Source organism: Camelus ferus, chromosome 7 (genome assembly GCF_009834535.1).
Source record: "Camelus ferus isolate YT-003-E chromosome 7, BCGSAC_Cfer_1.0, whole genome shotgun sequence".
Lineage (NCBI taxonomy): Eukaryota > Metazoa > Chordata > Mammalia > Artiodactyla > Camelidae > Camelus > Camelus ferus.
In genome coordinates this window covers 52,854,914-52,880,579 of record NC_045702.1, presented here as the reverse complement: position 1 = coordinate 52,880,579, position 25,666 = coordinate 52,854,914, and the positions used below count along the sequence as shown (strand labels likewise).

At 34.8% G+C, this 25,666-nt stretch overlaps 1 protein-coding gene and 1 long non-coding RNA gene across 7 annotated transcripts in view; one reads left to right on the top strand and one right to left on the bottom strand.

Annotated features, from left to right (window-relative positions):
- Positions 1 to 25,666, bottom strand: part of DGKB (diacylglycerol kinase beta) — a 588,496-nt gene that overhangs the window by 448,416 nt on the left and 114,414 nt on the right. For 3 of the 6 annotated variants that reach the window (XM_032483922.1, XM_032483923.1, XM_032483926.1), the window contains exons 2-3: positions 14,585 to 14,661; positions 10,885 to 10,905 (exon numbers count right to left, since the gene is read on the bottom strand). In XM_032483922.1, the coding sequence (XP_032339813.1) occupies positions 10,885 to 10,905; positions 14,585 to 14,661 (98 nt within the window). The remainder of the gene's footprint in view (positions 1 to 10,884; positions 10,906 to 14,584; positions 14,662 to 25,666) is intronic. The other 3 variants (XM_032483924.1, XM_032483925.1, XM_032483927.1) reach the window with 1 other exon arrangement.
- LOC116664947 lies at positions 470 to 21,772 on the top strand. Its single transcript, XR_004321502.1, has 3 exons — positions 470 to 481; positions 5,228 to 5,235; positions 21,628 to 21,772. It is a non-coding gene; the product is annotated as an uncharacterized LOC116664947 (long non-coding RNA).

Below are 25,666 nucleotides of genomic sequence, written 5' to 3'. Positions count from 1 at the left end.
CCAATGCTGAGTCATGAACACAGCATGAATATTCAGGAAGAAAGGTATCTCTTCTCCTTTCTTTGCCTCTAATAGCAAATACTGTTTTTGACAACTAGAGAAGGTGGTTAACATTAAAGTTTCATCCTAACATCAAGATCAATGGATAAAAAAATTCTAAAGTGAAATTCTAAAACTTTCTGTGCAGATTTTCAAAGAAAACCCATTTCAAGATCCTTGCCCACTCTTACTCACTGCAGAACTCAAAGAGAGTAGACACTGACTTGCAGAGAAGCATGGCTACACTGAGAATCTCCATGTTCACTTGGGGAAATAGTGATGGAAGCTACTTTCTATCCTCCAGTTAATGAGAGGATTTCACAGGAGCTCTTAAGAGAACTTGCTTTCTCCAAGCAGCCAGGAACAGTGGGCCAGGATCTGGATCCTGCCTGGGAAACTGAGGACAAGGGTGCAGATGCTTTGGGGCAAAGGCAAGGAAGTGGTGTTGTAATGGGCTTGGACAACACTCCTCATGACTACAGGGACAGTGATGCATGAACGTTGCCTGAGAAACAGATGAGACCTCGTGGAAGAGAAGCCAGTGGTGGTGTACCGGGTCCTACCCAGTAGGTCACTTGAAGAGACTAGACACCTATGGAGAAGAAGCTGGAATAAAGCCACACCTGTCCAGATCAGGAGAGTTGCAAGGGCTATACGCCCTCATAGGAGGCCCTTGAAGGGCATTTTTTTTCTTACTCAGTTTAATATAACTGAAATGAAACTAAAAATAAGGCAAAAATAAAACTTGGCAGACTAATGCTCTGAATTTTGTTCAGACTCTTGGCAGATGAGAATGAAATGAATTTCATAAACTGCTGTTTTGGATACAAAATGTCTACTTCTCCTATGTAATAATATTGGGATAAGGTGGTAGAGAATGACCAATTTTGATTACTCTATTATTCTGAATAAACCTAAAATGGAGTAAGACATGCAGGAATATCATTAGAAAAAGTACGTTTTTGTAGATTAGATCATGTACCTATTAAGTATACGCACTGTGTATGTTTTTGTACCTAATACAATCTCAAGCCAACAAAAACCAAAACCGAAGACTTCATTTTGTTTATTAACAGTTTCAAGACTGTCTACAATTTAATCTGATAGTTTTAGTTAAGTTTAGACTTCTTTCGCGTATTCATGTTCAGAAAGGCACTTCAGATATTTATACTGGTGGCAATAAAAAGCCTTCATTTCCTTCCATGTTTAATAAATCACTACCACCACAAAATATTGTAAATTCTACTAGTGGACTGACAACTTAACTAAAAACAATGAGTAATACGAAAATATACAGGATAGCATCAATTAGCAGAAAAAATTTCAATTCTTGTTTTAATGGAGGTACTGGGGATTGAACCCAGGACCTCATGCATGCTAAGCACACACTCTACCCCTGAGCTATACCCTCCCCACTATAAGAGGACCGTCAAAAAGCAATTTGCCACAATGGATGAAGGCAAGATTTCAAAACACGCAGATGAGGACAACAGGCAGACTGGTGTACCCAAATATGTTTTTCTGAGTAGGGATACCTTTTCTTACTAACAGGGTTCCTTAGACATGACCTATGGAGAGAGAAGTAATCCACATTCGGTTGGGTGAGTGACAACACTGATCAATAACCCTCAACATACATGAAGGCCCATGTGGAACCAGTAGTTAACTTTATTTGCAAAGTTATAAGAAATTTGTATGATAAACATATTCATAAGCACTGTGATTAGAATAAAAGTTACTTGTAGTTGCTCTAAAGCACCCTCAGCCTTTGTTGCCAGCATTGCCTTTGGAAATGTAGCAGTTGCTAGAAGCATGAAGTCAGAACACCTGGATGAGCTCTGGGATCCGTCTCTTTCCAGCTGTGTGACACTAGGCAAGTTATTAAGCTCTCTGTACCTCAGACATTTCATCCATAAATGAGAATAATAGTATATCAGCCTCTTGGTTTGTTTAGGAAGAATTCCTTATAGTATTCAAAGAATGAGCCTCAAAACCACATTAACTTAAATGTTTCTACTTGCATTTAACCAATCACTACCTGATTCATTGTCTTTTGGTGGGCTTTTTGTTTCCTTGTCTGTCTTTCTGTCTTTCTGTCCTTTCTTTCTTTTTTTAAGAAAGCTGGTAATAAAATGTGAACAAAAGACTAACTGCTTTAAGTTTCTCTCTGCGTCTTCTTTTGCAATAAGATTATATTTTAAAACAAAAGTATTTCAAGCCAAGAGTTTAACGTGGTAACACAGGAAACCACCACCACCAACCAGCCAACCAACGAAACAGAAACAAGGGCTTCAGAATAACACAATCTGGTTTCATATTCCAATACCTCTGCTCGCCACTTGAGTGACTTGGGGCAAGAAATTTATCTGCTCTTTCAAGGAAAATTCTGCCACATCCCAAGTGTGTGATATTTATAGAGCCTTACATAACCCCCATAGAACCTCCTTGAAATAGGTGCTTGTGATTTAATGATGAAAACCAGAAAAACAGCCAACCAAAAGGGAAAAAAAAATGAACTTAATGTATGATATCCCTTTTAAGAAGGAATATATTTCTCCTTGGTCTTTCTTTTTTCAGTTCTCAGGAAAATGTTCTGAACTTTCTCTAGAGTTGCAGCTCTTCCTTACTCGGCAAGCAAAAAACAGTTTAGTTTTATTCTCTGACAGCTTGACACTTCAATTTCCTCCATTCAACTGCTCAGCATTGTTGCCTAAATATAATACAACATATAATAAAACAATGTAAAGCACTTAGTGTTCCCCTGGGCAGGTAGGATGTAAAATAAATCAAATAGTAAAAAAAAAAAAAAAAAAAAAAAAAAAAAAAGGAATAAATAAAAGGGCACATTGGTTTGAAATTAGATTTTTTTAAATTATCTTAATTTTCCCTTCTCTTTATTAGTCCAAAAACTGGAAAATTCATTGCATTTTTCCAAATCAAACCCTCAGTTTTTTGCATCTTAGATATTTTGCTGTAATGGTTCTCTGTCAGGCAACATTGGCAAATTACTGCCTTCAGAAAGCAAGCATTTAAAAATAGATTATCTTACTTTAAAAAAAAAAGCCTATTATAGACATTCTTAAGAATTGAATAAAATTTCCTTAGTTCAGATGACGTCATCTTATTTATTACTGACGTTTTCCTAATGATGTAAACTTTTTCCTTTGACTTCTTTACAGTGTCGGTGGGAGCAAACTTCCTTTCTCTTACATTTCCTGCCATTACACACACCTTACAATGTTCTTTAAGCCAAAAAATAGCTGCTTCAGTGTTTCCATTCATTGAGGAATTAGTCTTCAATGACTTTCCTGGTTAACCCATTTCTTTCTTACCAGTAAAAGATTTTCAAATCCTTTCTAAAAATCGTGTTGTCCAAAATACCAAACATTTCTCTAAGTGGATATTGTCCTCAATCTAGACATTTTCCTTATCTCATGATTCAGCAGGCCATTTCCAAATGTATGTGTCTGGGTTTCTGCTGCTGTCATGGAACAGCATTAGAACTGGTTTTTGAAGATTGTGACCTTTAAATAGAATGAGATCGTTTATATGCATATCAATCGAAATAGTAATGGAAGAAAGAGGATCAGACATAATTGAATGAGTGTTCAAAAAACTGAATTGGCTGTAAGCTCAGAGACACATGCACCAAACAATATTTAAAATTTTGCAAACGGCTTTTTCATTTTTTTTTCCTTAAGGAGCAGCCAGTCTATTTAGGGAGATAACACAGAGAATCTGTAAAGAATACAAACTGAGGAAGCTGCTCAGATGGTGCTGCCAAATTGGCATAAATCCAAAACACATTTCTATATGCCTTTCATTATTATATCTGACCATCTGGGTTCTTGGTGTTTAAATCCCTGCTAATACTGAAGAAATAACTCTAGTATTCATCCAAGTAGATTCAAAGTGAATGAAAATAAATGTCGTCATTCCATCATTAACTTATTTTGGCAGTTTCAGGATGACAATTTTCTCATATTCAGCAAATGTTCCTTGTATATCCATTCCCTTTGTAATGGGCTTTGTTTTTGGTGTTCGGGTAAAGATATTACCAGCGCAAACTAAAGTCCTTCTGTCAGGGGGCTTATCTTCCAATGAAGGAAAAAAGAAAAAAAACAAAATAAATAGGATAAATCTATGATGTCTATTGGTATTAAATGTCGTAGAAAAATAAAGGAAAAAGTTTATATATTGGTGGGGGATACAGTTTTAAATTTGATGATCAGGTAGTGAGAATACGTTCTTTGAAGAAAGATTTGAATGAGATAAGGGAGAGCACCTAGCACATATATGGAGAAGGAACGCTTCAGATAGATAAAGCAGGTGGTGCAAAGGTCCTGAGGTGGTGCAAATGCTCCTGTTTTGGAGGATTTTCTATAGGAGCCAGTGAGAAGGAGCTGAAGACTGGAGTGGATGGAGGGAGGACTAGAGCCGTGAAAGATAAGGTTAAAGATATGATCTTTGGTGGTATGTGGGGTGAGGTTGACCATGTAAGATCTATTGGACCATCCATAAAGCATTATGGCTTTAAGGTATAGTGAGAGCAGCAGTTATTGGAGGGTTTGCAACAGGAAATCACATGATCTGACATATTTTAATAAGGATCATACAGCCATAGAAATGCTTTTATATCAAACGATGGTCCAATTTTCACATTTTCTAACAAATGTGTATACAAAGCTAATTAGTAAGTGATCTTTAAAAGACAAAAATGAATCACTAAACTATAAGTAACTAGCTAAAACCACAAACAAAAAAATGACTTTAATTTATTTATCAGCAAGTGTTGACTGAGTGCTTACCATGTACACAGCACTACTGGCTGCTGGGCCGAAGAACTCTGACCAAATGAGGTGGGCAGGACCTTAAACTGGTTAGAGGCTTTCTTTCACCATTTCCATTTAAATTTTGCTTCCTAATTTATATCATTAATTAATTATGTTAAATTGAAAACTGATGTAAAGGCCACTGAGCCAAAGTATATAAATTAATGTGTAGCAAGGCTAACTTTCTGAGATTTCAAATACTCATTTTTTACATGAAAGTACTTTTAGAAAAAACATTGCATTTTTAATTGTCTCATTTCTCATGCTTATTGTGTGCTGCACTTGACTGTTCATTATTCAAATTTCTAAGAGCTCCCTGAAGATCTGCCATGGAGAAACCCCTTGGAAAAGAAAAGGGGAAACTGTGAAAACTTGGAATTTTTAAAAACCAATTTTGGCAGATGAAATTACTTTTACTGCCTCAGAGGCTCGTAAGTTATTAATTGTATTTGTCTCTACCTAAGACCAACATTTATTACAACTCAGTAGAGAGAAAACTAGAAGAGTATTTTCCCGTAAAAAATCATAAATGGCAAGAAAAATAAGCAATGCTACTCCAAATTATTTGAGTAATTATACAATGCAAATAATGGGTTGGAAGAATTTTAAGCAGAATATTTTTATTATGATTTTCAGGATACCTTGTGATCAAGAGTCTCTAATCAACTAAATTTTGCACTTCACTGGAATCCACTTAAAGACGCTGCCTCATCTAGTTCTCAGTGTTGCCCCTAGAACTGGTGTTAGCTGTTAATGAAGTGCACACTAAAGGCTTGAAAGTTATTTTCTCCTCAAAAAATGAACCCAATAAAGATTTATTGCACAACTATGCCTATATAAATTTCATTAGTAATGCCAGGTTTTAATTATTGCCTATTTGTATCTTATTTTTAAAGAAAATTTCCAAAGGGAGTTCTTCTAATGCAGACATGTGTACAGGTAGACTTATGAATATATCTTCTTCCCTGCTAGACTGTAAGATCCAACAGGACTTTGCATCACATAGTGCATAATGCAGTGTCTTTTACGTTGGAGGTCCTCATTATACATTTGAGGTATGGACACAAGAACAGTACAAAAAAAATTCACTCAGTTACCTCTTTGTAGGAAATCTAGCAAGAAAGAAAATTGATTCAGATGGGATGATAAGAATTTATGAAATATGATCAATACAAAAAACTTCCCTTCAGGAATATATTATTTCATTTAAGCTCAAATGAGATTATTTTAAAGTATGTTAGTGTACAGCTATAGATTTAATATTGCAGAAGGTTAAAACAAAACAAAATCAACCAGACTAATGATAACAAAATAACAAAGAATTTGGAATGGTTTCAAATATATATTTTCTCATAAATTCTATTCCTTCTAATCCATCCAGACCCAAATCTACCATAGTTAGGTCTGGAAGAAACATCAAAATGAGAAAATGTAGAAGACCACAAAACACTTAGCCAACATGCAAGAGTGAGAGACTGAGATTTTACAATTGGGTCAGAGAATCCACTAATTATTTGCAGGGCTTAAGATTGCCTTGAGTTGAAGCCTTTTGTCAGCAATTTGTAAAACGTATTTATTAGTCTGATACTCTTTGATAGCAAAGATCATCTTGACCATTTCTGTTCCTCCCACAGGACTAGATACAATATCCAGTATACAATATACACGACATAAATGCATTTGGGATGCAACCCAATAATTTTTTTCTGTTCCAAATGCTCTTCTCACTTCCTATACGTTTCTCTCTCGCTAGTGGGTGTTTTTATGCCTAACTCCTTCTTGAAGCCTCCAATCTTTCCTTTTAATCTTTATAGTCAGTGACATTCTCTATTATCCATAAATGGAAAAATGAAATTAGATGTTCATTTTAAATGTTTGGTACATATCATGGAAATGCCGTCTAAATGTTACTGTGTTCTAGGAACTGCACTAAGTATGTTATGTGTACACACACTATACCTTTAATCCTCTCAATAACTCCGTGAGTATAATGCTGTATCATCCTATATTATAGACAAAGAAGCTGGGGCTTAGGAAAGTTATGTCAAGTGCCCAGGGTCAAAAACTCCTAGTTAGCACCAAGGACCTAAATATTTCTAACTTCAAAATCTACTATGTTATAGTTAATTGAAGTATAATTTTATAGACAGATTTTGATTTTCCAATATTCACACCTAGTACAACTACGTGTTTAGTTTATCACTATCAAATGTATTTAGTCTGTCAATAACCTAGACATTTCAGGAAAAGGGAAATAAAAGTATAAAAATAAAAAGTAATGGTATAACTATCTCTGCTCAATTCCACAATCTTGAAAACTCTGAATTGACTGAAACTCTTCCCTTGCCTTTTGACATTTTAAGGGTAACCTATTACTTTTGACTGCATATCTGAAACATGTTCTAAATTTGGACCCAGCTCCACTACAATCCCCACTGCCACCCCAGGTTCTGTCATTTGATTGCACTGCTTCGGAAACGCATACCTGGTCTTCTCTTTAACTCAAGCCTGTTGTTCCCATTGGCTCTAGAAGTATTTTTCTAAATGGCAAACTTAACTTGATGAACTTTAGAATATTATTTATGATTTCCCTTACCCATTAAAAAATCTTAAAATACTTAGACACTCTAAACCTTTCTACAAAAATCTCCAGATTTACTTTCCCCTAATAACTTTCAGTGCCCTTAGGCTCAAAAAAAACCAAAAACCAAAAAACCCACCTATTCCGGATGGTGAAAACACACAAACAACAATAGTCAAATCTGAAAAATAAGCTTTAGGTGGAGCAAACACCTAAAGTGTTTGTTCAATTTGTCCTTGGAAAAGTGCGAAAGGATCCCTGAAGATCCTAGCATCACTGTCTCTCTAACCTGATTTTCAACTCTTATATAAATTATTTAATAAAAGTTATGAAAGGAATGATAGAACAATCTACACTGAACATTTAAATACCAAACTTCAAAGCTGGATATTATTATTATTAAACTAAGGAGAGTTACTAATTTATTTTTCAAATTATTTAAGCTTGTTTTTAAAACATCTATAGGGAAAATTTATCTGTAGTATAATCATATTTTATGTACCCTAAATATTTATCTATTTGAAAATTTCTGTAGGTTTGGTATAGAAAGTTAGGGGAGAAATAGATCAACTGTGACAAATTGTCACCTGGCCACTTCAAGCAGTCAAATCATGAATCTAAGCTTTCAATTTAGGATAAGATGTAGCAGATGGTCCACTCTCAAATTCTAAACGTTTTCATAGATACAAAACTGTGTTTTTTGGGGAATGTTGAGATTTGATCCTCAGTGCAATTACTAGAAACCTGCAAGGAGCTATTCAAATTGATTTCTTTAATTACGACATAACTAATTAATCTCGTAAGTATCTATGCAAGTATCTTCTCAAAGTGTTAGACGTGGTTCCATTCTACACTAGAGCAATTCTCTGAATAACAACTTATACTCAAGATCATATACTGAAATAAAAGTTATTATATTTTTCAACAATAATTCATACCTAGTCAATATCAGGTTAATAACACAGAACTGTAGTAGGCATTTTATTATTCAATTTGGTGGTATGTTTTCAAAACTGTGTTCTGGTTGTAGGTTTGATAAAAACAAGATGAACTTGCGTTGACAGGAACAGGGAGGTAAAGCTGAAATACTGGTCACCATGTCATACTATTCCTCGCTAACTCATTGTCCTGGCAGTTACGCAGTTGTGGGAGATGGAGCCAATACGACAGACACCATCACTCTCACCAGGACAGCATTCTAGATTGTGACCAGGCTTGGTAGTGGAAACAAATCACCCATCATTTCCTCCACTCATAACTCACGGCAGAAGGAAATTAACGTTAGAAAAGACATCAAGAGTTACAGCGTTCTATTTCCTCACTTTATAGGTGAGAAAAGTGAGGCTCTGACTCAAGGTCACAGGATTGGTTGGGGTATCTCCGATATTCTCACTTTCCCCTTTCAGACACACTCCAGAACTTTCATATGAATCATGTTGGTTGCTAAGTGTGACCAGCAGCCACTGACTCTAAACATCAGTGGAACACCATAGAGATAATTATTTTACTATACTTTAGAACTGAACGCTTTTAACCCTGTTAACAACTCAATAGGGCTCTTCCTTTTGTAGGTGAACAAACCGAGCCTAGGAGAGATGAAGTAACTTGCCCAAGACATGCTAATATGTGGCCGATGTGGGATTTGAACTCAGTTCAGTTGGATTCCTAAGACCAGATTTTCTCTGTTACACTTTCCAGGTGCTGTCTTGAATGCGAAGGGTTGAATTTGGTTCAGGAAGGACAATTATACCTCACAATAAAAGGGTGTTTATATCATTGCTAATAATTGTATCAGTGTCAACATCCTTGTTAAAGACATTAAAACACTATGTTTGGCAGTATATCCTTGCTAAAGACATTAAAACACTATGTTTGGCAGTAGCCCCACAAAATGTAGGTTCTGAACTCCACCGTTTCTTATTAAGGGATTGAAGCAACTCACTTGTTTGAATGTAAAAGGTATGCACATTAACATAAACCCAGTACAGAGTGCTGAGAACAAAGATAAGGTATGCCCAGGGAGCTATGAAAACTTAACTCAGCTTTGAGCCAAGAATTATCTACTGAGAGAAAATGTAAAGAGAAAATCCTACACTCACAGAACAGTAAGAGACAAAGAACACATTAAAGGGCAAATAAATAAGCATGCCTTCATTCTTTTTTTTCCCCCTTTGGCTACCCCTCAGCTTTCCACGTTCTTTCTACTCTGCTACTGAAATTGCTTCCCTACCAAACAACTGCATACAGAACAATGACTGAATAAGACAAAGGAAGGTGGAAGCTCGTTCTGCTGACCCCAAGAAAAGACAGGCTAACTTCAACACTAGTTTTCAGACAGCCTGGAGTAGAGATGCAGGTTGTGCAGAATGATGTGTTTGTTGACCAAGGTGCTCAACAAATGCCCATTAAAAGCCAGGGCATACTTCCTAAAAGTGACTGTTTACTCTGAGGAGCTGCCTTCTATTAACAGAAAGCCCATGTAGACTGTCTTTGGGGAAGCTCATAGGTTTCCACCCAGGTCAGGGATGAGATCAAGGAAAGGCCATTCTCTGAAAGAGACTAGTAAAAATCAGCAGTCAATGAGTTGTCATTTCAGCTGTGCCTCATCCTAGGAGACTGTAATATGTAGGATGAATGTCTAAGGCAGTCAAGATCATTCTGATGTAATTAATTATACTGGGACATGTTGGGGATGAAATTACAGTGCTTGTCCCTGAAACAATAGGGAAACTTGGGAATAAGAAGCAACTAGTATATATCCAGTATTGTCCAAGGGAGATAATATTATGGTTTTAGACAACTCGTGCATTTTAGGAAGATATATTCCTAGTAGGATAGAAAAATCCATATAGAGAACTCAAAAGCGTGTTGTACGTCTATGCACCCAACTGAACTATGGACATAAGACTTGCTTTACAAACTGGACTTTACCAGGAGAGAGTGGCTGAAGCAACAGACGGGTTACTCTTTTTCCCAGGAGGGCAAAAATCAGCAGCTTTTCACTTCTATTTTCCCCACAGATTCTAACAGCACTGTAGACCAATTTTTTTTAAAAGCCCTTATCAATTGCGTTTAAAAGCAATTTCAAAATTTCCCATTGCAAATTAATAAATTAAGACTTTCATTAAATAAAGGGTCTGAGCAGAGCCTGATTCTCTTTTGGTGAAATCAGAAAATTAAATTCAACAGACTACAAAACTGAAGCTTGTGTTCTGGACCCTTTTCAATTCTCCTAAAGCATCAGTTCCATTTGAGACCTTAATCTGAGCAAGTATCAGTCACTTATAACTTTATAAGTATTACAGACAGTCTTGCATATTATGACTCTCTATGGTTCAGAAGTACAGCGCAGTGATATGGATGAGAAATTCATAGCTCACATCAGAATAAAGAAAGAAGAGACAGAATTTAATAGAAAAGAAAATGTCTTACTTGGTTAAGAATGTCTTGTTTCTGTGCATGCAAGGAAAGAAAGAATACACGTGTTAATGTAAGAGAATTTATACTCATTATCTCGTATTGCCGATAATTTAACTAAAAAGTCAAGTTACAGACTGATTTTAAAACATCCCCTAGATCCATGGGTCTCAAAATGCGGTTCCAAACTAGCAGCTTCACATCAGCTGGGAAATTGATAGAAATATAGATTTTTGAGCCCCACCCTGGAAACACAGAAACTAAGGGGCAAGGGGGAAGGCAACAATCTCTGTTTTAGGTTATTTATTTATTAACTTTTGTTTTTAATGGAGGGACTGGGGATTGAACCCAGGACCTCATGCCTACTGAGCATGTGCTCTGCCACCGAGCTATCCCCTCCACCCCAACAATCTGTTTTAAAAAGACCCCCAGGTGATTCTGCTGCAAGCTAAAAATTGAGAATCCCTGACTAGATCAATCTTAGAAAGTAAGAAGCAAACAGTTCTAATTGACATGAGATAAATATAATGAAAAACGCATACAGTATGATTAAAACTTTCCAGAGAAGATGAAGATATAATACGTATAAAAATAGATTATACTTATTCCCCATTGCTGTTTCCTTCTATTGGAATAACATCCCTAGCCTTTCCATCCCTTTGAAGATAAATATCTTTCCACACATGTGCCACTACTTAATTTCTTCCCACCTCTTTAGATGTCAATGAAATAGTATCTGAGATGTTCTGTGCTTTACTGTAAATTTCTCACTAGGACTGGCCGGCTACAAGTTACCTTTAATCGTAGCCTTTGTTTCATTCACACACGGTTAGGCGGAGACTAACAGGAGTTTCTTACCTTGTTAGGCATGAGTCAGTAACACTTATGTTCCCTGGAATATGCCACACTCACTACATAAGCAACGCCACTCAAGTATGTGAAATACCTTTCACTCCCCCTTCTCCTTCTCATCTAAGACCTTCCCTCTCATTCTAATGGCCTAGTCAGTTAAGTGAAGTGGAAAGGTCTTAAACTGGGATTCCAAGCATCCAGATTTTAAGTATGGTTATTGTCCTAAATCCAGTTGGTTAATCTTGGGAAAGTCATGTTACTTTTCTTAAAATGAGTTTCTTTATTTAAAAACTTTATAATCACATTTGTTTCAAGGCCTTTCCTAAGTTTTTATTCTTAAAGAATCTTTAAAGTCACTTGTTTAAATTTACATCTTCTGATTCTGTTATTTATTTCCTCAAAGAAGGATTATCAAATGATCTTTAAAATAGGAACAGGAATTAAAAATAAATGATTCATCCATATATTATACTTCAAAGATACTCTCTCTTCAAATAAACATTTTCATTGGATTAAGTTTTTAATGCACAGAACTTTTATAATTCAATAGTTCAAGTGAATGATAAGTAAAATAATGCATCTAACATTTAAGCAGCTTTACTCTATAAAGGGGAGAAGCAATTTAAGAGCTACTTAAGTTGTTCTCTCTTTGCAAATACATTTTATATGGATGACACAGCCATGTTCATTTTAGAAAATAAAGTGTTAGTGATTTATTCTAAAAGCAGACTAGATTACTCACTTTTGTAGTTTTTCTTACATATTTGAACATCAATTAGGTAGTCATCTATGCCTACTTTAGGCTAAACTTAACCAGTCAATAGAAAGTGATGACTTCGCATGTGAGTGGACAGTATGAATGCGTTCATACTATTAGAGTAACTTTCTGTAAACTTCATGGAGACGTGTACTGAAGAGAATCTCAGGGTCTTAAAGATTTCTTTCTCGGCATTGACTATTCCTAATTATTCCTATTGGCTTTTGTAAAATACATACTAGTGCTCAAGAGAAGCACGTAAACTTTAAATTTTTCACTTGAAGGGAAAATACCTATCAGCTTCAAGGTGAGAGAGTGGTTTCACTCTTAAATTAGAAATATTTTGGGGTCATAATGAGATCTAACATTTTGTTTTTCAACTGTTCATTATTTTCATAGTTCATTTCAAGAGCAGATCTGTGCATTTATGGAGAAGTACAACATTACTGAAGGCTGACATCATATGTATGTCTTATAATGAATCTAGTAATTACCTCAATAAATCCAGAACACAGTGACTGGTAATCCTCATGAAATATAGAACATCAGTAAGACTAAGTCTTGAGAGTCCTTTAAATAAGAAATAATTGAAGCAAAAACTCTACTTTGCAAACAAGATCATATTCCAATTGAATTTATAGCCAATGGCTATCTTTAGGGAGAAAAAAACTGGTTTCCTTTCTGCATGTAAATTAGATAACATGCATGTTTTCAACTGGGACTTGGAATGTAAACATTAATGACATTTTTGGGTCTTACAGTAATTCCGTAAAGTTGTCACCTTTACCTTTCCAACTCTGCTTTCTTGGTCTTTGAGATTTTCAGTTCTACAAATTTATCTGCCAACATTTTTTTCTCTCACTCTATAGCATCTAGGAAGATAAAATGTGAGGAAAAATGTAGGCCACATGCCTGCGTCTTGCCCCTGATACAGGCAAATGTGTATGGCTTTAAATTGTCTATTTTTCCACATCATTTGCAGGCACTAAACTTTTAACTTTATTTTTAAGAAAGAAAATTAATTTTAGGTTAAAGAATTTTTTAAAGTATAGTTATGTATCACAGTATAAAAAGAATTTAAAAACTATAGCATGAAAAATAATAATTATTGGAATAAAAATAGTATTGGAAATACTAAAAGGAAATTATAGAGCAATATGAAAGTTTTGAAGTCAAAATTCAGAGTTTGGGTTTTGACTAAAAAATAATTTCTATAGATCCCAGAGAAATAAAATATTAAGGATAATAAAGAACTGTGCTTTTGTAAACATTCAAAACCGCAATGACAATGATAACTAAAAAAACAAACCACATTTTAATCAGCAAACAAATCTACCTAGATGGCTAGATGAAATATCCAGGCAAAACTGCAAAGGGCAGTTTGTTTGAAGTCCCATACAACCTGACTACCATTTGGTGAAGCTGCAAAAGATCACAGCGATGATGACCAAGCATTTAATATGTAACATCTCCCAGGTAACATTAAACACAAGGTAATTTACCAAATACTTAAAGGAAAAGGCACGGTGTTCATGGTGTTCATTTGTTCAAGTATGGTGTTCCGCAGCAATTGACAAGACATCAACTTTTTACAGGGAGAAAATTTCATGAACTAATAAGCTTACTGGTAACGGGCTAAAACAAGATAGGGAATAGAAATTCCTTTCTTTTTATTTAAACTCCTCTTTAAAGTAATAGACCAATTGTATCCATCACAGACTCTTTTCTTCAGTCAAGGGAATACTTCCCTTCCCTTGCCCCATACTGATGTTTGTTTGGGGTGAATATATGCAGGTCATAGAGTGAGAGTCAGGCAAACTTTCCCCTTCTACCTAGTCCTACGTCCTGACTTCTAGGAAAATAACCTAACATAGACTATAGATGATCCCTATTCTTTCAAGTACACAATATAAAAATGTTATCTTCATTAGCAAAATGTTTTTGGATGAAAAAACCAGTACACCATTCATGTATCTTCCAGAATAGCATTTCATTATCAATTTCATTTCATTTATGAATATGTATTTCTAAGAAATCGTTGTTTAAAAACAAAATCTCTCCTCCAAACATCTATATAAAACATATAAAGAAAAAAAGAAGTTTTACCCCTTCAGGATTATACTTTGCAAGCACACCATTACCATGGAATTCTTCAAGAACATCTTTTAATTTCTTTGTGGAATCTATAAGAAAAATAAAACACATATTGTTTATATATGCTACGGCAGTTATGTAACCCTGTCCAGAAACAAAGACTTCTTAAAATATAAATATCACCAGACATTAAATTTTAAAACAAACGTGCAAAATGTTCTTTACTCTTTTTGAAAGGATATTTAGTTGGAAAAGACAATCACAAAAAAAGAAACGGAAAAAAGTATGTTTTGCCCAAGATGAGGATTGCCGATGTATAAAATCAATTAATGCACAAGTGAGTGATAAGTAGCATGTTTTCCCGTTTTGATAACATAACATCTAAATGAACAAAACAGGCTTAATTAAAAAAAATAATATGTAGATATTCTTTGTTGAACTTTACAATTTACACACTGCATGTTTCATATATCACTCCTTTAACTAACTAACAATAACTCTGTTGGAAAAATAAGAAAAAGAAAATGTGTAGTTTAGCATCAATAATGAATCTATTCAGAAGAAAACCATACATCTTAGTATTTTGCAGGTACTTTTAAAGGGAATTTTCTAAATATACATGAAGCTCAATGTATTTTATTTCAATTAAGAAAAAAGTTTAGATATGTTACCAAAAGTAATATAAAATTTACATGTTTTTTCAAATTTTTAAAATAATTTTTAGGAATTTCATTGTATTAAGATGGTACCAAAAATTTTTTAATTAATATGGGAAATAATGTCATGGAAGAACCCAAATATAACGAGCGTTAAAAAAATGAGTATAAAAATAATAAAAGTATATGTATTCCATCTACTAAAATAATGTTCTCATAGTTATCAAAATACAAGTTTTGGCCAAGAAGTCTCAAAATTACAATATATTTACGTAAGATAAAAGCAAGAGCTAACAAATACTGATGTCATTTAATACTCAATCAGGTTTGAATGCCAGTGATAAAACAACCTTGAAAATAAAATATGGGGAACAAACAGAAGGCTTTTAGTTTTCTATTAAAGAATAAGGTGTAGACATTATTTTCTAGCATTTGAATATAATCATTCCTGCCCTATCCCCAAACCTCAGTGATACTGGAACCACCATAACATTTTCCAGTTCCAAAACACACGTTTACAAATGTGCTTTTGAAACACTCTTAGAAAATTCACTCTTAGATGTCCATCAAGAGCATCATGCCTATATTTTATAAATTGTACTTTTACTGGCATTTATTAACCAGCAAATTGTTGTAAATTCTGTTTACTTTTATACAGATGTGATTGTACTTTTTAAATTGTGGTAAAATTCACAACATAAATTTACCACTTTAACCATTTTAAAGTATACAGTCTGGTAGTTTATTAGTATATTCACAATGCTGTGCAACCATCGCCACTATTTCTAGAACATTTTCTTCACTCCAAAAAGAAACTTCATGTTCTGGATATATCATACAAACGGGATCCTTATAATGTGTTGCCTCTGTGTTTGACTGACTTCTTTCACTTAGCATAATGTCTTCAAGGTTAATGTATGTTGTAGCATGTGTCTGTATTTCACTCCTCTTTACAGCTAAAAAGTACACCATTTTATGGAAATATCATATTTCGTTTACTCATTCATCACCGATGTATACTTGAATTGTTTCCATGTTTTGGCTATTTTGAAAAATGCTGCTATGAACATTAACATACATGTGTTTTTGTACAAATATATGCTTCAATCCTCTTGGGTATACACCTAAGAAGAGAATTGCTGGGTCATATGGTAATTCTATGTTTAACGCTTTGAGGAACTGCCAAACAGATTTTCACAGGGTTGTTCTATTTTATATTCCTACCAGCAACGTATGAGGGCCTGCAATTTTTCCATACTTTTGTCAACACTTGTTATTTTTTAGTTTTCTTAATTATAGTCATCCTATGGATATAAAATGGTTTTGATTTGCATCTGAGTAGTCATTACTAATGAGTAATGATCTTAAACACCTCTTCATGTGCTTATTTGGCCATTTGTATATCTTTAGAGAACTATCTATTTGAGTCTTTGGACCATTTTTAAAATTGGGTTGTTTCTCTTGTTGTTGAAATTCTCCGGTGTGTGTTTGTGTGAGTGTGTGCATATGCACTGTAACATGCTTGAAGCCTGTACAGCTTCCTCTCTCTCTCTCCCTCCCTCCCTCTCTCTCTCTCTCTCTCTATATATATATATTTAGTATGTATTTTGCTAGAAACTTTCCATGTTATGATGAATGTTAATTTGTTATTCTGTGTTCCTTTCTAGATTGTAGATTGTCCTAGGGAAGAAAATGTACATTTTCATTTTTGCACAGCATTTAAATTTATTACAAAACTGAAACAGGAGAATTGCAGTAAATATTGGAATTAAACTGAATAGAGCTATTCCTAAAATACAACAAATTATGATAATTGCTTTGACATGTACCTAAGCAGAAACATACTACTTCAGAGACAAGGTTCTATATGAAAAAGACACCTGAAGCCAATTCCTGATTCTCAAACTCTTCTCTGTGGATGATAAAGCACTATTTATCCTAAGTTAGCAGAACATCTTCTACTTCTTGTTTATAGGTGTAGATGCAGACCCTTCCGTGCATGCCTACAGAAACATACACATATTCAGATGTGTGAAGTTGGGAACAACATAACCCAACAGACTAGTTGTTTTAACCATAGTTTGGCCCCATGATGAGATGGAAGTGGGAGAAGAAAAATTAGGTTTCTTATACATAGGTCTTCTACATAACTTTAGAGACATTGCCTAAAAATGGGCTTTTCATTTCAGGTATACATAGGAGTAAAAAACATGTTCAGTAATCATTTATAAATGTCCCAGAGAAGGCAACAGTCTTCAAAATTATTCATGTCATTTTTTAGCAGTTTGCTGGCCAGAGTTTGCATTGGGATATTCTCATTGGGGAGACCACTAGGAATAAATTAATAAATTAAGAGCCAAAATCTCCATTCCTGTGATTGCTGTTTCCATGAAGTGAAGCTCAATGATGATCTTGTTCTGGGACAATTTAAGAAGCTCTGATTCACATTCAGATGAATCATCATCAACTCAACTTGTTCCTTTTCCAATTCCCAAGTTCCATTTTTAATGTCTTGACATCTGAAGTTTACCCACAATCCAATTCTCACTTTAAAATTTAGTTTAGAAACTGGAGCCTTATCTTATTCTCCTATTCTTTTCCCAATAACCTTTCTTGGATCCAATCTGTCTCAGACTTGACTTTTCCAGCCAATATTCTGTAGACAGAGATTCTGGTATGGAACACCAAAGGGTTCCAGATACATTGCCTTGGCCTCATATCATTTAAACAGAATTCCCTTATGCAAACTGTCTACATATCTGCTTGGATACCCAAATTGCACTCGATTCTGAAGTACCTAATGTTATGTTCTATGTACTTTCAGAGAACACACACTTACTTATTTTGTAATTCAGCAGCTCTCCTGGATTTGTTCCTATCACCATAAACATTCCTAATTTTTTGATTATGTCAACTCTGAATCACATCTGTGCAAAACAACATTAGGGCAGCAAAGTGAAGAAAAGGATGCATGACTGTCTCTGACCTACCCTCTGGTAAAGACAGATACCAAGGAAGTGACGCCTAGATGAAAAGATAGGAAGTGAGTGAAAGGCATAATTTCAGTTGTATTTCAGCTAACATCCTAGCCTCAATGATGAGAGCAGAGTGACAGATTCCGGGCTGAGCAAAGCTGAGAAAACCAGGCAGGCAGCCAGACAGTCAGACAGCTGTGAGCTGTGAGTTCAATTCAGAGTTAATATGTGTTTGTAATGGGACAAAGGTTCACCTTCCAAGAAGATGGGCAACTGAAATACTGGGCAGCCACTTTCAAACAGCTGATTTAACCCTTGGGATAAAAGACCAGGACAGATGCTCAACACAAAAATATTGGGTCTCCTAGAAAGCAAAGGAGGGTCATGACTTGAGGCAATTCTGAAATATAAAGCTAGTTCCAGAGCCGATTTTTGGCTTGGCTAATAGGACAGGAGACTTGAAGAAGAACACTGGATAACAACTGCTGCCTTTTGACTAGAATATCCATCTTACCAGGAAGTAATTTAATGTTAATAACCATAACAGAAAGACTGAGGTCACTTTAGGCCGTCTTTTCCATCACTCTCAGCATCATCTAAGAAGTAAGGTGGTAGTGAGCCTAAAAGCAGGAGCTATTTTGTTCAGCAAACACCCCTGATACACACTGGAACAGAGACAATCTATATGGGGATTGAAAGAGTAGATTTTCTCTTATGGCTTATCTTTCTAGTCCCTGCTCGAGTGCATGAGTTGTTTCAGAGGTCTCCTAAAGTGCCAACTCCCTGTGAATCCTCTCATGTTTGGCTGAGTCACATAATATCCAATGCCATGAGAGTTTCACTAGCTATATTTTAGAAATGTACAATTAGGAATATTCTGAATTTTTACATGATTTTCAAGGATTATCCAATTCCTTTTACATAATTCTGACATAAAAATAAACTGATAAGTATATTTGGCAATGTTTAGAAAATAGAAGAATCAAGCGAACAGGTCCTAAAAGATGCTACATAAAAAAATAAAACACTTTAGTTTCCCTCCTCTCTCTGTAGGTGTCTGTTGTGTCTTGAATGAGCTACCTTTGCGATTTCACTGGTTCTTTGCCTCTTTTCCAAAAAAATCTCAATATACATTTGTCAGACTAATTGCAAAGGCCCCATGGAGTAATGGAAAAATTTAAAGCCAGATAGGTTTGGATTTGAGTCTTGGCTCCAGAACTCTTGGCTGAATATCCCTGGGCATATATTTAATCTCTCTGTGGCTCAGTTTTCTTTTATAAGCTAAACAAAATTAATAAACTTTTAGTCAGACTAATCAAGAAAAAAAAAAGCTCTAATCAATAAAATCAGAAATGAAAAAGGAGAAGGTACAAATGACACCACATAAATATGAAGAATCATAATAGATTACTATGAACAATTATATGAAGAATGTGAAGGCAAGTGTATGTGTGTATGTGCATGGCTGGGACATTGTGCTGTGCACCAGAAACTGAGACAGTGCCATTGACTATACTATAATAATAATAATAATAATAATAATAATAATAATAATAATAATAATAATAATAGTAATAATAGTAATAATAGTAATAATAATAATAATAAACCTATCTCTCTATCTATATATATATACATATATTCATTTAGTTCATGATATAGCAGTCTAATTAAAAATAGAACTGGAGGTATGAGCCACATCAAGGAGAGGATTTTATTAAAATTAAGATGGTTAAATCACTTGAACGTAAATTATTCTTTGTCACAGTGACCACCCAAGCAGTCACTTTTTATATGTAACTTTCATATATTCCTGTTAAATTAAATGTCAAAATTAAAAATAAAGAACACATTTCAAATTTTAAAAAATTTATTATATGCCAGTAAAATGGACAACATAGATTTGCAGCAACATGGATGCTCCTGGAGAATGTCATTCTAAGTGAAGTAAGCCAGAAAGAGAAAGAAAAATACCATATGAGATCGCTCATATGTGGAATCTAAAAAACAAAAACAAAAACAAACAAACAAACAAAAACAAAGCATAAATAAAGGACAGAAATAGACTCACAGACAGAGAATACAGACTTGTGGTTATCAGGGGGGTGGAGGGTGGGAAGGGATAGACTGGGATTTCAAAATTGTAGAATAGACTACACTGTATAGCACAGGGAAATATACACAAAATGTTATGATAACTCACAGAGAAAAAAATGTGACAATGAGTGTGTATATGTCCATGAATAACTGAAAAATTGTGCTGAACACTGGAATTTGACACAACATTGTAAAATGATTATAAATCAATAAAAAATGTAAGAAAAAAATGGTAAAATTCCTAAAAATGTACAGTCTCCCAAGACTGAACATAGATGCAAAAATCCCCAACAAAAAATAAGCAAACTGAATTCAACAATACATTAAAAGAATCATATTCTATGATTAAGTGGGATATTACCCAACGAATGCAAAGATGGTTCAATATCCACAACTCAATCGATGTATCAATATATCACCTCAACAAATTCAAGAATAAAAATCATACAACCATCTCAAAAGATGCTGGAAAAGCTTTTAATGCAATTCAACATCCACTTATAATTTCAAAAAACCTCTGAACAAAGTTGGTATAAACAGGCCGAACTTTAATGTATTTAAGGCTGTATGTATGACAGCTAACATCATACACAATAGTGAAAAGCTGAAAGTGTTTCCTCTAAGATCAGCAACAAGACAAGTATGCCCACTCTTGCCACTTATATTCAGCATAGTATTGAAGGTCCTAACTACAGCAATCAGACCAGGGAAAGAAACAAAAAGAATCCAGACTGGAAAGGAGGAAGTAAAACTGTCACTGTTTGCAGATGACATGACGCTATATCTATATCTATCTATATCTATATCTATATCTATATCTGTATCTGTATCTGTATCTATATCTATAAAATCCTAAAGATACCACCAAAAATACCCAGCAAAACTCATCAATGAGCTCAGTAAAGTTGCAAGATACAAAATTAATATCCAGAAAATTGTTATGTTTCCATGTATTAAACAAGAAAATTTGGGTAGAAAAATTATGAAATCAATCCCATTTACCCTTGCATCAAAAATTATAAAATACCTAGGAATAAATCTAACCAAGAAGGTAAAAAACCTGTACTCAGGAAACTACAAGACACTGATGAAAGAAGTTAAAGGCAACACAAACAATGGAAAAATATATCATGCTTGTGGGTGATAAGGAGACATTTTTCCAAAGAAAACACACACATAACCAACAGACACATGAAAAGATTCTCAATATTAAATAATCCCCAGGGAACTGCAAATCAAACCACAATGAGGTATCACCTTAAACTTGTTAGAATGGCTATTTTCAAAAAGACAATAAATAAAAAGTGTTGCCAAAAATGTGTAAAAGGGAACCCTAGTACACTGTTGGTGCGAATGTAAATCAGTAGTCACTACGGAAAACAGCACGGAGTTCCCTTAAGAAATTAATAATAGAACTACCGTAAGATCCAGCAATTCCACTTCAGGTTATTTATCTGAAGAAAAGGAAAACACTAATTTAAAAAGATTTACTCCTATGTTCACGGCAGCATTTTTTACAATAGCTGAGATACAGAATAATGAGTCACAAGGGTGAAATATTCACGTGGGGAATATAGTCAATTATACTGTAGTATCTTTGTATGACGACAGATACTAGGTAAATCATGGTGATCACTTCGTAATGTATATAAATGTTGAATCACAATGTTTTGCACCTGAAACTAACACAGTGATGTACATAAATTATACTGTAACTGAAAAAAGAAACAAACATGTAGACATTGGTAAGAAATGCATTAAAATGCTAACAAGTTGTTTCTGACAGTTGGGGATTGCGAGTGACTTAATTTTTACTTTATGCTTTCATATATTCCTAGTTATTTGCAATTAATGTGTATTGCTTGTAAAATTAGAAAAAAATGCCATTAAATTAAAAAAAACAAAAACACTTCAGGCTTTCAGGTTATAACCTCAATTCACTTGCAATGAATGATTTAAAAAGTAAAGCACTGAACAAAATCTTGTCAATTAAAAAAGTATATGTATAACAAAAAACCCAAAAGTCATAAGGGTATTTTTTAAATTAGAAATGCTTTATTGCACCCTATCTTATTTTTTTTGCTCAGAATTATGTTTCTGTTTCATAATGGAATTAGAATATACATCTATCTTTTTGAAAACTTTATACTATATTTGCATAATATATGTTTTATATAGTTATTATAAGAATGCATATTACAGAATAAACATTAAACTTATTTATGCTGCATTATAAGGGGAAGTTACATTAAAGAAACAGAGGACTATTGCACAGAAGTAAAAAAAATAATTCTGTAAATAATACATTCTCATTATGCCTCATGAGAAAATTTTTTTATTAGATTCAAAGTATATTTTAAAAGAAAAGGCCAGGAGTTTTCCTATCCAAATAATAGTCATAGCTGCCGTGAGAAGATCATTATATTCCACTGGTTAACACCAAGACTATCCAACTTATTAAAATTCATTTGTCATTTTTTAAAAAATAACACATTTTTAAAGAACTGACTGTAGCTTAATAATCTTGTCCTTTATTTGCGAAAGTAGACAGGGCCAAGGGTCCCTGTTTCAGCGGGGTCATTATATTTCTAGGGGAAAACGAAAGCTCTGCCCACATGAGAGGGGCAGCCAATGCCTTTAATCTTAATCCTAGATGGGACATACAAAAGTCATCTTTTAGTTCTCTCAACTCAGCACTCCCAAATATTTCCTTCAAAATCTAGACCTCCCAGCAGAGATATTTCCCTTTATCAGTAAGGATATTTGTGGCCTAGAAATCATTCCTTTGCCCCGAGGGAAGCATCCTGGCAGTGGCTGCTTCAACCCCCGAGGAGGAGGGTTGTGTAGCTTGAACAGTTTAAAGAGCAGACCATTCTAGTCAAAATACTGAGCTAGCATTAATGCGCATAACATGTTAGTGCAGGTTTTTCTCAACTTCCAATGGGGTAACATCCTGATGAACCCAACATAAGTTGAAAATAAGTCCAAACTGCATTCAATGCATCTAACCCAGCAAGCATAATAGCTCAGCCTAGCCCACCATGAGTGTGCTCAGAACACTTACATTAACGTATGGTTGGGCAAAATCAACCAACAGAGAGCTGCTTTCATAGGAAGTGTTGAATGTCTCAGGCAGTTCATCGAATATTGTGCTGAAGATGGAAAGCAGAACGGTTGTGTGGGGACAGAGTGGCTGTAAGTGTGTGGGTTGTAAGTTGTGATCGTGTGACTGCCTCGGAGCTGCAGTCACTGTTGCCGCCACATATTGCTAGCCTGGGAAAAGATCACAATTCAAAGCGCGTTTCCTATTGAATGCATTTCGTTTCTGTACTCAAACTGGATCCATCGTAGGAACACCTGGGTAGCTTTTAAAATACACTGATGCTTGGGCCCGAAACAGAGTGATAAAGATTGCATTGGTGTGGGGTGGGTCTCAGGCATGGGGACTTTTAAAAAGCTTCTCACATGATTCTAATATTCAGCTAAGGTTGAATCAACCAATGGTGTGATTCTCAAAAAGATACACAAAGAAACTGAGAGTTAATTATGAAATATTTTCCGGCAACGTATTCCTGTGCATGTACATCTACTTTGGTTGCTGCTCAATGGGCTGCTATTGGGGTAAAAAAAAAAAAAACTTCTTAGAACATTTTATTCAAAAATTTATTTACCCTCACCTCAGGTCACAATTGTAAAAAAACAGCATTCTGAAAATCCATAAGATGCGGAAGTTGATATTACTATGCATTCAACTCCCCAGCTGATATAAGAGACGTTCTGCTTAAATTGTAGCCAGCAGGAAAACAAAACAAACAAAACAAAACAAACAAAACAAAACAAAACAAACATAACAAACCAGCAAAAACACCTTAGCACTACAGAGGAAGATCTTTGGAGAACTCACCATCAAGAGCCAGAAGTTCATACCCACTTGTGCGAGAATTGCAATAAAAGTACAAACAGATTGGAAACGCAATGTGAAACTACTGCTGAAAATAAAAAGAACAGTCATATTGTAGCAGTTTATATGCTAATGGAAATCTATACACCTGGATTTTTAAAAACATCCTAAGAAGAATATTCTAGTGATACAACTATTCTAGGAAGCGCTGTAAAATAAGCTCTTAAACTGTTCTGAGTACAACTCCCCTCTCCACAGGCTCCTGCTAAGTTGCTTGGGATCACTGCTAACTTGAAAAGATGATGGCCAAACTAGCTTAGAGGAAAGGGCTGTACACGCTGCAGCAGCTCTATGTACCTGGAAAGACACCTGTTTAATTTCAGAGTAACTGTTGATTTGAGAGTACGAGGAAAATGTCCTTTCTCCCTTTCATAGTCATCACTTACTGATACTATTTTTAAACCACTAGCCCTTAAAACAAACACTTTGCTGCATTTACTATTATTTTTTTCCCTTCTCCATCTACCTATACTTAACTTTTTGATATGTGCATCTATGTATATTTAACTTTTTGATGTGTTCAGTGCCTTGGACAAAATATCTGTAAGAGTAAATCTTTGGACAGATAAACTATCTTATCATTTTCTTAGCAAAGTGAGGTCAGCTGGACACTGTCCTAGGAGCCCATGAAATAATTTACAATTTATAGAGACTGTGTTGTGTAGGAAATGCATTAAGAAAATATATACTTGCATTTGAGCTCCTCATCTATACAATAGGAAAAAATGATAGGGAAAACAATTTTAACTACGAATTTTAAATGGTGGTTGAACTGACTGGTCAGATTCAGTGGTGCACTGGCACATGTTTGCTGAGAATGCAGGGTGCTAACTCAAAGTGTATGCTGACTGAACTCTTATAAATATTCCCACTATGGCCATTTCAAACCTCCAGCATGACATCATGAATGTGGACTTGGGAAGAGATCACAGCATTGGACTCACATACACTGTATTTAGTGAACTAATCAACATAAAATTTTATATACTTTAGGGAGAAGGAACAAATCTTTCAAAACAAATAGTGATAAACAGCAGAAACAAAAGTTCCCAGATGCAATTGCTCAATCGTTTTTCAAATATCTGAGAGGCAAGCATTGAGTTTAGAACAAGTATTGTTCTAAGTACTTGGAATAATCATAGCCCAAAACCGAAAATATTCTGGCTGGTGTAGCTGGCAGTCTAGTTCAGGAAGACAGAAAACAAACATAATACATAAATGTAGTAAGTTAAAAGACTGCAACAACTATGGAAAAAATAGCAGAAGGTAAGAGGGGTTATCAGCTTGCAGGACACAGTTTATCATTTTAAATAACAAGGTTGCAGTAGACTTTTGTGGAAAGGTGATATTTGGGCAAAAGTTTGAATCTGATTTATGTTTTAAAAGAAGCATTCTGTTCATGTAA